The sequence below is a fragment of the Phasianus colchicus genome, chromosome 2 (genome assembly GCF_987193195.1).
Source record: "Phasianus colchicus chromosome 2, bPhaCol1.hap1.1, whole genome shotgun sequence".
NCBI classification, from domain to species: domain Eukaryota; kingdom Metazoa; phylum Chordata; class Aves; order Galliformes; family Phasianidae; genus Phasianus; species Phasianus colchicus.
The window spans coordinates 54,238,247-54,254,107 of record NC_143437.1 but is presented as its reverse complement, the minus strand read 5'-3'; the positions used below and the strand labels follow the sequence as shown (position 1 = coordinate 54,254,107).

The 15,861-nt window shown below is 39.2% G+C and overlaps 1 protein-coding gene across 5 annotated transcripts in view; it reads left to right on the top strand.

Moving 5' to 3' along the window:
• The window catches only part of ARFGEF3 (ARFGEF family member 3), a 76,412-nt gene that overhangs the window by 18,095 nt on the left and 42,456 nt on the right, over positions 1-15,861 (top strand). For all 5 annotated transcript variants that reach the window (XM_090135720.1, XM_090135719.1, XM_090135718.1 and 2 more), the window contains exons 4-5: positions 1,196-1,327; positions 14,895-14,963. In XM_090135720.1, coding sequence (XP_089991846.1) covers positions 1,196-1,327; positions 14,895-14,963 — 201 coding nt within the window. The remainder of the gene's footprint in view (positions 1-1,195; positions 1,328-14,894; positions 14,964-15,861) is intronic.

The following is a 15,861-nucleotide window of genomic DNA, read 5'->3' as shown; positions in this document are numbered from 1 at the left end:
GTCTTTGAAATATTTTCAGTTTTGTTGTAGAATTCTGATAGAGCCTGGTTTGTTCAGGTTCAGTAAACAAAAGCAGAAGCGTTTGATTTTTGTTTCTTTGTTTTTAAACAAAACAACAACAACAAAAACCCACAAACCTTTAGGGAAAACAGCAAGAATAAACAGTGTTTTATTTGGGTAGAAAAAGAATTTATGGGTATGAACTGGTTGTGAATAAATTGAGGCCAGAGTGTGAGAGGAAGTTATTTTTAGAAACTTGTTGATTTTTATGGGAAAAGTGTGAAATAACTGAAATCTTGAACTGGGACATGGTTAGCTCAGGAAAGTGAGAATGTAACATGAAGAGCTCAGTTAAGTGTTGCTGTCTATCAGTCCCACTTTCAAGCATGAAAACAGACTCTCACAAAATCCTAGTGATAATCTTTCATGTTCCACTAATATTTTTCATGTTGATTCCCTCAGTCTCGCACATCTCCAGTTGTTGGAAGATGCTGGCTCTGATGCAGCTTTTTCAAGACAAAGCCTGTCTGATTGGTCTGAAATATTTAGCCTGAAGCTCAATCAGTCTGAATTGAATGCATTCCTGGGTACCATATTTGTGGTTCCTATGCCACTCATTTGGTAGCAGTTCTCTCTTTCTGAGGATTTGATAGCATTTGTGATAAGTCAGCTTTTGAATGACACTAAATGTGTCTTGTCAGTGGTCAGAAATTCTATATTCACTGTGCTTGTGTTCCGTGTCTTTCAGAATTAGAAGACAGCTGAATCTTTTGTCTCCCATCAAGTAGGGTATCTGTTAGCATTAGTTTGAGGTCAGGGCACTAACCTCTATTTGGGAATTTTTTATTTTTTGTTCCCACTTTGTTTTGAGGGCATTGGAAGGCATTACTTTGAATGGTTTGTGATCTCACATCAGTTGCTGATAACTGCTTTCTTCTGGATGCTCCAGAGGCAAGGTGGGAAAGACATTCATGGAATGGCAGCAGGTTCAAAAGATACAAACTTTTCCTTCATTGTGGCTTGGGTTTCTCAGTTTTTGCTGTACTTCCTTATATTACTGGATCACTTTGAATTTTGTATATAGAACATAGCCACTGTAGTACCAACATTAGTAGGCTTGGTATAGTAGTTAATGACAGCATTAGTCAGAGGCAGTATTATGTTCAATCTGTGCACTGCCATTTTCTCTCTACAGAAGCTGCTGTCTGATGAGAGGTTTGTATCCGTGGAAACAGACTCGGATGAGAAACAGTTGCTTAATCAGATGCTGAATGCCGTCAAAGTGACTCCTTCACTCAACGAAGATCTGCAGGTTGAAGTGATGAAGGTTAGTGTTTCCCACGTGTCAGTTCTTGCAGCAGGGGCTGCATAACTGCTGGGATTAGCAAACAAATTAGATGTTGTCTTGGAAATCTTCACCATAAGGACAGTATTTGATTCCTTCCTTCTTGTTGGCATATGTCAGTTGCTTTCATTTCTGCTAGGTTTGTGTTTTCTTGGGTAAACAGGAGATAATTTGAAGGAACTGTGACCGCTACTGTTAATACAACATGAAACAGACCAAAAATTCACTCCGTGGTAATTCACAGGTAAATGACTTGCAGATTTGCAAGTTTGTATTTGGTATTAGTGCTCATGAGTTGGACTGTACAGTTTTGTAATTTTGAAACACGTGGATAGGTCCTTACTAGTTTCTGTTCCCTTTGTAAAATGCTGATGATGGAGCATGATGTGTCTAGGCACCAAAATGTTCCTGGACTAATTCATAAGAGAGGTTATGTTCTCTATACTCAGTGAACATTTTCTACTCTAGAAATGCTTTAGCATTCTCCTGCTTGTGTGTTAGGAAGCCTAGATGCCAGGAAATATGGTTTTGGAAGGGAGGTGCTGTGAATTTTCCTTGCCCTGTTGGAGTTAGTATATTATAACCTGCTAGTACTGCCATGAAAATAGTGATTTCCAATACCTGCATAGTTCACAGTGCATTGCAATATGGTGGTGGCAGGTTGCCATGTGTTTGGATGTAAAGTTTGTACTTCAAGATTTTATGTGCAATTACTGTTCTCTTGTAGAAAAAATACTCTTCTGGTGGTCTTTTTGTGTCTTCTCTACACCTAGTACTGATTTATATGTTTGAATGTAGATATTTGACTGTCGCTTGCTTCCTAGTGCATAGACTAAGTGTCTTTATTTTTTTAGTATGTTTGACATCCTTGTACTAAAGAATATGTGTTACTTTCTCTGAAACTTCTCTGTACTAGCTGTACTCTGCCAATGAGGCTGGTTGCTTGCCTGCAGCATGCACTCTGTGCCAGAACATGCATAAGGTTGAGCCTAGCAAGAGAGAAAGAGGATCACAGAATCATAGAATGGCCTGGGTTGAAAAGAACCACAATAATCATCTAATTTCAATCCTCCCTGCTATGTGCAGGGTCTCGAGCCACTAGACCAGGCTGCCCAGAGCCACATCCAGCCTGGCCTTGAATACCTTCAAGGATGGGGCATTCACAACCTCCTTGGGCAACCTGTTCCAGTGTGTTACTACATTTTATGGAAGCAAGATTTTGCCTATAAACAGGCTTAACTTGAGGCATTCAGATCTGCAGCTCTAACCCAGCATGCTTCTTTCCTGCCTGTGATGAGAAAGGTGAAAGTTTACCTGGCAGCACTCCTGAACTGGCACCTTCTTACTTTTTGGGTTTTTTTGTTTGTTTGTTTTTATCCTCCTGAGTATTGCAGATTCAGGATCTTTGTGTACATTGTTTCTCTGAAACAATGGTGCAATAAGCAAAATAAATAAAATATTTACATCCTGTTTTTAAAACAACCAACCACCACCACTAAAAGCAATGCTCACCTCCCATTTTGTGCTAAAGAGAAAGGAAAACATTGTCTTCATTCTACTGAGTGAAATTTTAATGTATAAATCCTTTCCTAAAGTTCTGGATAAATGAAAAGTAAAAAATCAGATTTCATATATACATCCGAAGAATAATGCAAAACTTTTATTTTTATTATTCGAGGAAGAGCAGTGGGCCAAAAGATTTAAACAGAGCATGTAATGCTCAAGAAACTTTGTATCTGAGACTTACCTAAAAGCCAATTCAAACAGTAGATCCTTTTACATTGTAGCCTGAAGGTTGCAGATGCAGTTGCTACTGTCTCTGGGAGTTGAGGTCTGGGAATGTGGCAAAGCCCTCAGGATTTCCAGCAGCTTGTCTCAACGATGCATTTTTATCCCTAGATCTGCTAAAAAGTGTCATAAAGTCAGCATCCAACCATGCATTAGACTGTCTTACTCCATCCAGAGGAGCTCAGATACATTTTTATGCATTGCAGATATTAGATGCTCCTGAATGTGAGGTCTGTATGAAACTGGGTCAGCAGTTTTTGCAGCCTGGTTCTTTGTGGCTTGCTGCACGGCTGCAGTAGTCTCATAGGTATTGACAATGCAACCAAAAGCTTTTAGTCATGTAAAATAGATTCTACAATGGAAGTACAGGAGTCTAAAATCTCACTGTAAGTTGCTGGCACCTAAGCTCCTGAATCACTTCAAAGCTTATTTGGGAAATCATATCCAAAATATATTCCATCACTTCCAGCAAGTGTCCATCAGAAATTCACACTTTGCTAATTATCCATAGAAATACTTTGAATATTTATCTATATGGTTCTTCGTCATTCATCTGTTTTGTAAATGTGTGTGAAGGGATTTGATGAACTTAGGAAACAGTGTAAAGTTTTTACATTCAGGTGTCTGCAAATTGGGATTGGTAGTAGAAGAAGGAACACAAGAGAGAGGCACAAGTGCAGGTAGTTGCTCTGATACACTTTTTGAAATTATTATTATTATTACTCAAATATTATATATTGTTTTTGTATAAGTAATCAAATATTATTTCAAAGGGACAGCGCTAGGCATAAATGGAATAGGAGAACTGTAGTGGTTGCTGTAAGTGAATGAAAAGGAACACTAGCTGGATGTCTTCCAGCACTGAGGAAACTGAACAGAAGAGGCCACTGCTGTAGAAGTGGAACAGCACTCAGCAATTTATGGCTAGGTAACCAGATCCCCCTTATTTTTAAGAGTGAGTGTCATGGCATGCTCCACAGATTCCTGTATTGGAGGATCACAGAAACAGTACAGTAGCAGTGTTGAGGGCAAGGCTGGAGACTGGCTGAATTACATCTTGGGCAGCCAGAGGAGATTAATACTGCCAAAATACAGCTGTCAAGTAATGCTCAAAGCCTTCAAAGACACTGTAACAGGTTGCCCAGAGAGGTTATGAATGCATTCAAGGCCAGGCTGGATGGGGCTTTGAGCAACCTGGTTTAGAGGGAGGTGTCCCCCCCCTGTAGCAGGGGGTTGGAAGTAGATGATCTTAAATGTCCCTTCCAACGCAAACAGTTCCGTGATTCTATGATTCATCTCTCACGATATCTCTTCCGTGATAGGTGAAGGTGATTCTGTCCTTTCTGTAAACTGTTTAGAAGTGGAATCTTACTTTGTGTAATAAGCAAGTACCAAATTGAACTGCAGATTAGAGATTGCTGGCAATATCATCAGTTCTTCTGGATATCAGCCATGGATTGCATCTCTCCCTTAAGTCTTTCATTCAGAGCAATTCTGTGGGAGAAAGTTCCAGAGTAGTTACTCTTGCTCATCTTTTTGCAGAACACTGTTAGTTTTAGTAAGTACTGGGCAATTTCTATGTGAACAGAAGTAGTGTGCCCAAAAGAAGTTGCTGGTCTTCTCTGTGAGGAAGGGGAAAAGGCTAAAACTTCCTGGCATGAATGTGCACTAGTAACAAACAGAGGCACACTGTCTGCATTGGATTTCCCATATACTAATGAAAGGTGTCAATGGTGTATGAGACTTGCATGCTGTTTAAGTGCCAAGCATTGTGTGTCTTCAGAGTATCTCAGTGACTATGCTGTATGCATATTCTCTGTACCTCTAATGTATTTTGACAGCGATTTATTAGTATTCTCACACTGAGAACTAAATTGAGCTTATTTATGTGTTTTAAATCATGTTTAAAGATGCTAAGAAACCAAGTGATCAGCAGAAACAATGGACCTGATGCAAGGCCACTTTAACATTTACCTTGTTGCCACGATATACTTCATTATCATGCTGAAAAACCTCATATATGCTGAACCTGTTTGTGCTTTTCCTACACTCAGCTGACTGTGTCAGGGGAATGGAAAATCACACAGTTGTACAGTACCTTGTTGATCTTCCTGTAATCCATCAGTAAGTTGATTGCAGTTAAAAATGGAATATTATGAGTATTTTTGCTTGCATATCTACGTTATAGTATTTGTGTAAGCTGGGAGGGAGAGCTCTGTTATCACTAATCAAATGTTATCAGTTTTATTAGTGATGCACCGAAGTGACTCAGTGATCTATTGATATGTTTGCAGTTTTATAGGCAAAACTGGGGGGTGGGAGGGAAAAGGGAGTAACTCACCCTTCACAATAGACCAACAATATGGCTGGCTCAGGTGTGGGAATAATTTGATTTTGTGACATAGGGCTACATTATAACTGAGTGAAACACAAGGCTGTGTCTTGTGTTGAAGAATAGGGACATTTTGCTGGCCTTAGCACTAGATGAGCAAGCAAGTAATCTACAGCAGAAAGAATTTCTGGAAAAATTCTTGTCTGAAGATAAATATGGGTTTGGGTATGGAAGATCTTGGTTTCTTTTTTGGTTAGCTGCTTTTAAATTCTGGCTTCAGGTGCTTTAAAGTGGCTGAAGTACTTCTGCTTTGTTCAATTAGACCTTTGTTTCCAGAGCACATGCAATATTGACAAAAGCGCTACTGGACGTGGCCAGATCAGCAGAGGAAAATGAAACTAACATATAGCTGAGCATTTTTCTTTTCTCTCTTTGATTTTTTTGGTAATTCATCAGCTAGAGGAGCGAGTATTTAGCTTTGAACACAACTCTGGTGCCAAAGCAGGGGAAACATAGCATGAAGGAAGAGGCTAGGGTGGAAAGAATCTAAAGCCACGATGTTGTTTTTTTTTTTCTTTCCCTTTTCACTGAAGTTACAGTGACTTCCACTAACAATTTGACAGCTGCCTTAACAATGCAGTGCCTTTTTCTGTCTATTTATCTGTCCGTGATAGTATTTTTCTAAAATAACAAAAAGATATTAAAAAAAAGCAGCTCAATGAGTAATTGCAAGATAGTGGTTGAGTCCTCACTCAGAAATAAGCCCTCCAGATAAGATGCATATACCACAAAATAACAGGCATTGGCAGAAAACAAGAAAAGGCATAACTCAGCTTTGAAAATTCCTGAGAAGATTCATTTATGTGGTATTTCTGCTACTCTACTTGTGGTGTTTTTTGAAATAGACTTGTGGATTTCCTGGAACAAGAATCTGTTCTTCCATATTTGCTTGAGGGAAGACTCTTCTAATCCCTGTATTTACCTATTACCCACAGCAATTTCATTTAGGAAAGGTTAGTTTGTTCCCAGTGACCCTTACTTGCATTTGTTAGTGGCTTAAGTGTACTATTTGCTGATGAGCATAATTTTTCTGTTTTTATTCTCTAGACTTTCAGTGAACGCTCAGCCAAAACTCTTTCTAAGCTTTGAATGAGATTTAATGAACACTTGCTAAATATGCTGTGTTATAGCAATCTTTTCTCTGTACCTCTTCACTGCATTAATACAGCATTTGGGAGCTCTCCAGCAACAATATTAGGCAGCTCTTTCTGGGACTTCAGTTCTTGGTTTTGGCTACAGTCAGGAGTGAAATCTGAATTAGAGTTCTGTGATGAAAATTAGCTACTGTAAGGGCAGGTGGAATGGAAAATAGCTCTGCCTCTGAAATGCTGGTTTTAGATTGAATGTTTGTAACCATTTTTTCCAGGACAGGAAGGAAGAATAGGAGCTGTTTGGCTGGTTTTTGCTTTGGCCATTTGTGATAGAGAAAAATTTACTATGCATTTGAAAAGTAGTTCTAAAGTGTTTGATCTGAAATGTTGACTGAGCATAAGTCTAAAATCTTGGTCTCTCTTGATGGTTATATTTACTTTGGATGCTGGTAAATGAGCTGATCAACATAATAAGCTCTCACAAACATGGATATCTTCCCACTGTTTTAAGCTTAAATGTTTATGAAATATATCTCTCCAAATACACCTTGATTTTTGCTTAGTAGAATATTATTTGCAACTGTTTTGCTTTTTCTTGGCACGTGCAATCAAATGGACAGGATAGGTGGACTGAAACAACTTGGATTTAAGAATACATATAAACACTAAGTTCTCTATACTGCCTCTTTGTGACATGGCATGTATAATGGTTTTATTTAGGAATAAAGAGAGTGATTCCAGAGCACATTTAAAAATAAGCATTCATTGGTGCAGCAGTAAAATTATGACTGGTGAATGTGAATCAGCAACCTAATTACTAATAGTTGCTGTTAATTAATACATTTTAATAAATAACTCTGTGATTACAGGTAATTTTTTCCTTCTCGATACATTTTGTGCACTACATTACTGGGAACATTTTTCAACATCACTTGCAATACAAATTGCATTCTACTCTCTTTATGAGCAGGGAAGGCCCTGTTTCATATGCAGTAAAAAAATTAATGTCCATCTTTATTCTCATGCTTTAATGCAGAACTGGCTTAGAATGCATATTAAAAGAACAGCAACAACAAAAAAAAAAAAAAAGAAAAAGAAAAAGAAAATGCTGAAAATTTGCAGATGAAAGTTTCACCAGAATGTGTTCATTATTTCTTGTAACAGTAGTGCCTGATATGAGCAATATACAATAACTGTTTTTTTGTCCAGTCTGTAATTCAGAGATGTGTTAAGTCTGCATCCCTAAGGAGAGGAGTCTGCAAAAACCTGCATAACAGTGTGCACACAGGATTCTTGTCTGCAGTCAGTCCCATCTTGCTATGCTAGGGTTTTTATTGGCTCCCCTGCTCAACCTTTCCATAATATTAATTGTTGCAATGTAGGCCAACTGCAAATCTAGACACTCTTGGGTTCACTTCTCTCTCTCTCTCTTTTTTTTTTTTTTAATTCTTAATTTTAGGTAACCAGGTTAATTCCAATGAACTGGGTAACCTACCGTGTGTATTTCGAGATAAGCTCATTCTTCCCTGAATTAATTAGGACTGTAGTGAATGCCTAGTACTCATAATTAAGATTGTGATATTCCTATAAAGTCATAGCATCCCTTCCCCCAATTTTTAGGTGCCCGACCATCATAGCTAAATCCACAGTCTTGAGTTAAATACCTGAGCTTTCTCCATAAAGGTTGCAAAAGAGTGAAAGGATAAGAGGGCAGGGTTTTTGGCCCTCTGTGGTCACTCTTCATGGTTAAGACAGAAGGGGCAAAATTTGATCAAAAATGCTTTTGATCAAATATTGCATAGGTTTTGCTGTCTGTGCAGGTCTTTTTGTTATTTTGGAGTGCTCATGACTGGCATCTTTTGCATGAGTGCTGATTTCGAAGAAAAACTGTCTCAGAAAGGAGAAATGGTGGAAGTTCAACTGTGCTGGATTCTTATCAGTGAGCTGTTCTGTGCCAGGCCACATATGCAAGCAGTGTGTCTCTGAGTCATACCTGCAGATTTCCCTGTGCTATATGGAAAGCAGCAAGTCTCCAGCACTGGAAACTAACAGCTGTTCAACATGGAGGGGAAGCACAAGTTCCTACAGTCTTTAGTCTTAGATATATACCAGGAACTTGGGGATCACTTAGCTGTTAAGGGAGTAAACCACAGTGACACTGCCTGATCACAAAGCCAAGTACAGAAACCCTTTAACTTTCATATTCTGCCTTTTCACCTTTCCCCTGCAGCCAGCCATTATTGTTTAATGAAGATTACAGTGCCAAGCAACAACAAAGACAGCTTATCTGGCTTTTTAATTATTTCTTTCCTGGATGCAGATCAGGAGATGGCTTGGGTCATGGTGAGGTGCTCTGAAAGGCTAGACAACCTTGTGTTTTTTAGGTTGTCTTCAGGCTATCTTCTTATTAAAAAAAAAATAAAAATAAAAAAATCTACTGACTTGAAACAGTGAGCTCAAATTGGCTGTCCTGAAATACATTGTCACACAAAAGTTCTCTTGGCGTAATTTTGCTGAAACCTTGCATGTATCCCATGTATCTGTGCATCTGAGTGTAAGGAAATTCACAACTCTCTTTCCTACCAAAAGAATTAATAGATGGCAAAATCTTTCAGCCAGGGAATACACTAGTTCTTGGGTTTTTTTCCTTTTTTTTTTTTTTTTTTTTCCTCTCTCTCTTAATGGTGATAGTCTTTCTCATCCTTCTACACTTTCCCCTTACTTTTTTTCCATTTTTTGCCTCATATATTATACTACTTCTTCTATTTTAAGGGAGTTTCCCAGCCCCATGAGCAAGCAGATCAAAAAGCACTTATTTCATAACTGAACTACCTGAATCTCTCTTTAAAATGTCATTCTTCATGAGAAAAGGAACATAAGAACTTTGACATCTTTCAATTCTTTTTTTTTCTTTTTTTTTTTCTCAGTTGAACTGTCTTCTAGTTTGTGAAGTAGTGCAGTATACCTAAATACATTGTAATCTCTGAAGCACAAAATGCATGCCTTGCAATGCTGCTCAGCCTTTTCGTTATTTTTTTTTCAAAAACCTTCCCTTCTCTTAAGTGTTACAGTTCTAAAGACAAAGTCACTGTCAGAGCTATTAAGAAAGCGAGTTAAATATCTTTTAAGCAATTGCTTTAAATCACTTCTTTTCTTCCTACCACTGTACTACGTATGCAGAAGTTTCAGTTGGTTTCATACCACCGTAAATAGTGCTCAGCAGTGTTCTGTTCTAGTCTAGCAAACTAATGAGCACGGTCATCTGGGAGCATTCGGCGTGTCACCACTGATAATTTGTGAGGTTCTTCTATTGCAGATACAACCCTTTTGTTTGAAGCCCTAATGCTGAGCACCAGTTGCTGGTGATAGCAAGGCCTTTCATGGGTTTACTGATTCATGGAAGACACTGCCTCCTTTCTCTTCATAATTAAAAACTCACTGTGTTTTGCATGGTGATACATGATGACACTGTGTGCACAAGTTCATTAATGCACTTCATTTCTTCAGCCCTTGTTTTCCTTCAGAGTGAAAGAATGTAACATGGCCAGGTTAGTAGTTATTGTGCCAAATACGAAGACATCTGCTGTTCTATTTTGCAGAAATACTGTTTTAAATGTCAAATTATTAAACAAGACAAGTAGTCCTACTTTGTTTTCTGGCTTTTTTTTTACTCTTTAGGGGAGAAAGTTTTGCGAATCATTCAAGCGTATAATGCATAGTATTTTACTAGACTACATGTAAAATAAGTCAGGAAAGACTTATTTTACGAATCCCATAAAGAGATTAGAAATGGCTGCTCTTCAGGTCTAAAGTGACTGCATGCATCCCAGATATAAGAAACACAGATGTTCAAATGGGACTTTGCTGGAAGAGTAAAATGGTGTCACTGGTGTCAGTATTGGAGTTGCTCACTTAAATGCAGTGAATTGATGAAGCATCCTTTTGTCATCGTAGATTACCATTATTTTTAAGATTTGTACCTTTGCCTTCCTTCACTGTCTTTGGAGTATTGCTTGCTTGCTTTCACACCATGTTGAGTTCATAGGATTCCACCATAGGCTCTTCAGTGTTACAGTTCCCTTTCACTACAAATATGTACTAAGCACTTGGGGAACTTGGCTGGCAGCACTTAGCACTCTTATAACCTAAAATGTTCCCTCTGTAAGAGATCTCCTTAAAATAGACATTGTAACATAAGTTAAATTCCATCTCAGTTCGAATACTGTAAGTCGTTTTGTAGTCTACTGACTTTCAGTGTACCATTAGAAGCACTTTTTCTTCATTCTTACCTATTGTGAAAACTGCCTGTGTGTGCAATCTTATACACATTGGTATCCTGGGACTCCAGGGAGTGGGAATCATATTTCTTGTTCTATGACAGGCAGAGCTTCAACAGTAATTAAAATTAATGTTTTCATTATGGGTAGGCCATTTACGGAAATCTGATCTCATCCAGGCATTTGCAAGATAATACAAGCCAGTTATAACATCCTAGAGGTTGTGTGATTTTGAAACTATCTCTACAGTTATCTAAGCTCCTCTAAAAACAAAAGGTTGTTTTAAAGTCCACACCAATTAAGATTTCACCACAGTAATGCAAAGCAGAAGCTGATTTTCAACTTTGTTTTATAGTGAAAGTGGTACTAGGAAACACTTCATAATATATATATTTTCTTCCTCTCCAGTACAAGTGGTTGTGAAAACAAAATGTCACTGCATAAGAAAGTCTCTTTTCTTAACTTTTTAAATATAGACGGCTTGAATTAGTATCGTGAGCAGTTAAGCAGCCTCTGGGATTGCATTGGATTTGCATTGGTAGTTGGGTAATGCAGTGGTGGTCTCTGTGTGAAGGACCCGATAGCCCCATGTCACATAGGAGCCAGTTCTAAAACAAGCCAGCTGCTGCCCTGAGCTGAGCTAGTGGGTAATGCTGGTTGTGCCTCATTGATAACATATTTATAGAAAGGGCAAAAAATGCTGCACAGCAACTGTGAAAGGGAAGAATGAGAAGATGTGAGGAAATGGCCCTGCAGCCCCCAAGGTCAGCACAGAGGAGGGTAGAAGGTGCTCCAGGAGTGGAGCAGAAGCTCCTTGCAGCCCAGGAAAGGCCCATGGAGAAGCAGGCTGTCCCTCTGCAGCCCACAGGCACCGTGTGGAGATCTCCCCATGCAGCCATGGAGGAGTCTGCAGTGCAGCAGTGGATGTGTCCTGAAGGAGATACAGCCCAGGGAGAGCCCCGCAGGAGCAGCCTGGGCCCAAGCTGCAGGCTGTGGAACAGAGCCATGGTGGGGAAGGGCTGAGGGAGCTCTGCCCTTGGGGATTCGTGCTGGAACAGTGCCTGAAGGGTAGGCCCCGTAGTACGGAGCTGTGTTGGAGCGGTGCATGGAGAGCTGCAGACTGTGGGAAACCCACACAGGATTGGTTCAAGAAGGACAACATCCTATGGGAAGGACCCCACTTGGAGCAGAGGCAGAGGGTGACCATGATGGAGCTGTAGAGATAAAGCATTATGGGCTGACGGCAGCCTCCATTCCTTGGTCCCCTGAACTGCTTGGGGGAGTTGAGTCTGGAAGGAAAGGAGAGAAAGTAGTTTGAATTTTGTGTTGTTTTCTTATTTTTCCACTATCCTACTCTGTTACTAATTTGTAATCAATTAAATTACTTGACTGTAATTGGTGAGCAAACTCCCTGTCTTTATCCTGGCCATGAGTTTTTCATTACATATTCTTTCCATCGTGATGAGGAAGGAGAATGAGAGCAGCACGGTAGGCACCTGGGGGCCAGCCAAGGTTAACCCACCACAGGGATATACTGTCTGGAGAAGCAGTGTCTGTAGTGCATCTGAATGATTAAGGGCTGTTTGTTTGTTTAATACTATCTTTCATCCAGTAATCTCAGAAAAAACTGCTGTCATCCTGTTCCATTGAAATGGGAAAACATGAGTTAAGTGCCTGGAACGTTGCCAGGACTGTAAATGAGCTTTGCAGCAGTGCTGATGGCAATCATAGCTGAGGGCAGTCTTGTGCATGGTCAGAGACCGTCTTCCAGATCTTAGAAACAATTTGTAAGGGAAGATGGGAACAAGTGAAGTAAGCCAAGAATATGCAAAGAGTCTGGCAGATAACTTTGTATGTTTCTGTGATTTTGGAAACTGTGAAGGAAGTTGGCTTAGAAACTGTTTATATTTAAAGCTAAATGCTAAGTATGTAAAAAAATGATGATAGGACACAAACGTTGTACTTCACAAGAGTAGCTTGTCCTTTTCATTTCTCATTACCTCTAGCGTTTGTCCCAATCTGTCAGCATCTACTTACAAAGGACTGAGTGTGAATCAGGGCTAGATACCATATATAAACTATATAAAGCTGCTGTTACATAATGGTGTTCTTGGAACACTTCTGGTTGTATAATCATCTCTCCTAAGAATAGGAACAAGGCCCTGGCTGGTATTTTCTTTATATTATAAAAATGCAATCAAATAAATTGTGGATAAGGTGTGATAACCTGTAGTGAAATACAGTTCTTCTGCTGGAAAAAGTGAAGAATTAAAAAAAGAAAAGTAAAGATACCATGTATTTCATTGGGTAGAAGCTGTTCATACTGACTGTCAAAATGTGAAGGAGGTTATTTATGTTTTACAGAAAAATGATGCACTCATCTATGGGCAGGCACTTTGTCTGTACGTGTAAGAGCAAACGGGTAATGCTCAGAGCTTCTCTTGTATGTAGTGTTCAAATTACCCTAAAATTATTAAATGCTTGTTTCCTAGTAACGGATTTTTCTCCTATGGTGCAAAATAACTGCGCAGAGGAAAACTCTCCCAGAGATTAAGTAGTACTGATGAGGGTTCAGGGCCTTCAGCCTGCTTAAGCAGTACTAGAGTTGTCTGTGGTTCTTTTGTTGTTCTTTTTGAAGACTTTGAGATGGTTGTAGAGATCATGATGATCTACAGAGGTGATACGACTTGCAAATGAGAGGTGATCCAGCTTGCTCCTTCAAACTGTTACAGTAATTTTCTATTGTTCCAACTTACTGTGGAAAGGGCAACACGGTGAAGTCAGAAAAATGATGCTCTGCAAGGACCTGGAGGCAATAATCTTCCCAAATATGCTACTTTGCTTCCTTTTTTTGGTTTGTTCAATTCATCAGATCTGATCAGATGTACTGTGGTGAAGTTTGTTTTGCATTCTAGGCTAAGGAGATTACCCTAGGATATTGTGTCAGTAGCTGTCGAGGAACCAAACCTAAGAAAAGAAAACCTAGTTCCACTGAGAAGCGTATAATAGATGAGAGAAACGATTAATAGTAATGCTAACTTGTCTGATGTCCTAAGTTTCCTTTTGAAACAGAGAACAGTAGTACCTAGGGCTGAGGAAGTTCTAGGGACCAACGTATTGCTGTTAGTGTGATTGATGTTTTTCTGGTATGCTTATCCTAAGAAACTCAGGCTGTTTCAGGCCAAGCAAAGCATAACTTCTGACACTGGGGAAATCTTAAATTTGGAAGGAAAGAGGACAGTAGATCAGACTCTATCAGCCTTCCATAGTGCTGGAGGGATTGGAAAGGGAGATGAGGGATAGAGGAAGGTGGAGGGAAGGACATTGCCAGATGGTGAAAACATTGTACAACCCTATCCCGTAGTGGATCGCATCACATTTTTACTCCCCTTCCCTTCAAAGTAAGATGCAGGACTTTTCATTCCTATTCCCTTGTGAACTGGAGTCTGAGAATTACTTTTTATTGCGCATTATCAAGTGACTACAGTATACCAACTGGAAATATCCTAAGGCTTGGAAGTCCTTTCCATGCCAAGTGGCAATTAATGGCTTGTTTCACATAATACGTGTGTCTGTGTCATCTGATAATAATTTGCATATTATACATTTTTTCCTCCCTCATTTGTCACATTAACAGTAATAAATGAATGGACTGATTATAAATCGTGGAAAGCTTGTGGGTGAAGTATAAATGGATTTTGGCTATCAACTGGTTTTCAAGGCTGGGATTGATCACAGATTCCTTGGTCAGATGTGGGAGAACTGATAAACAGTCCATTAGGCTACACCTCTCGTGCCAATAGTTGCAACTTTTCAGGAGGAAGCAACTAAGTTCCTTGATATTACCAACCCCTTTATTCCAGTATCATGGTGCTAAGAAGCTTCTGATATCAACTCTAAAAATGAAAAGAGAGGTAGCTGAAAATGCATGAATGGGGAAGAGAAGCGATTACAGATGAGATTTAAATTTTCTTTCTCTCTTCCCTCTCTTTTGATTCAAGGTCTTGCTCTGCATAACATATACCTCCACATTTGAGCTGAATGGGAGCTCAGTGTTGAAGATTGCTGAGGTAAGTGCCTCAGTTGTACCACTGTTGGAGCCATTTAATGTTTCCCCTCCAGCTAGACTGTGTCTTCTTTGTGTATCCTGCCTGAATCTGACATAGTGCAAATCATAGCTGCCATCTTAAGGGCTATTACATGTCTAGTATGAAAATATAACTGCAAATTGTACAGAGCTGGTGGGCTTGCATGAGAAGGCACACTTTTTGAAATTGACTGATGATAATGAACTTGCAATGCTATAGCATACAAGTCCTCATATTTATTTTGCTTTGCATTTTGCAATAGGAAAACATCTTGTGTTCTTAATAATATAGTATTGTGCTAATTCTGGTGCAATCCTAATACTACTGAGTTTCAATAAAGAGTGATGTGTAGATTGTAACATGCCTTCCCAGCAGAAGTGCCACAATATGCCCTGTTAGTTTTGTGTTTATTTTTCCTAATACTTCCAAGTAAAGGATTTATTATGCCACTGGAAATGTGGAATTATCTAGGTGCTACTAGACACATCTCCCCTTTTTTCTGATCAGATTTTAGTCTGAAAGTCTTAAGTTGTAGAGGAGCTTGGGCTGTAGAAAAACATACAGGCAGTTCTACTAAGCAAGCATTTCTGTATGAGTTGTGTAGCAAACCACTAGACTGTAGACTCAAGTTAGAGAAGGGACACAGAAATACTTCATTCTCCAGCACAGCACACACAGTTATGTACAGAATATTTTCTGAAATTATACGGTTAATGTAGGGGAGAGCTAATGCCCATGAAGCAATATAAGGATGACGTACATGTCCTTGCAGTTTTTACATACCATCTATTTCCTCCCAATGTATATGCTAGCTGTTCTTTTTGAAAATAAAGACTTATTAGTTCTTAATATTGCCATATTTCTGCCCCTACCATGGCAA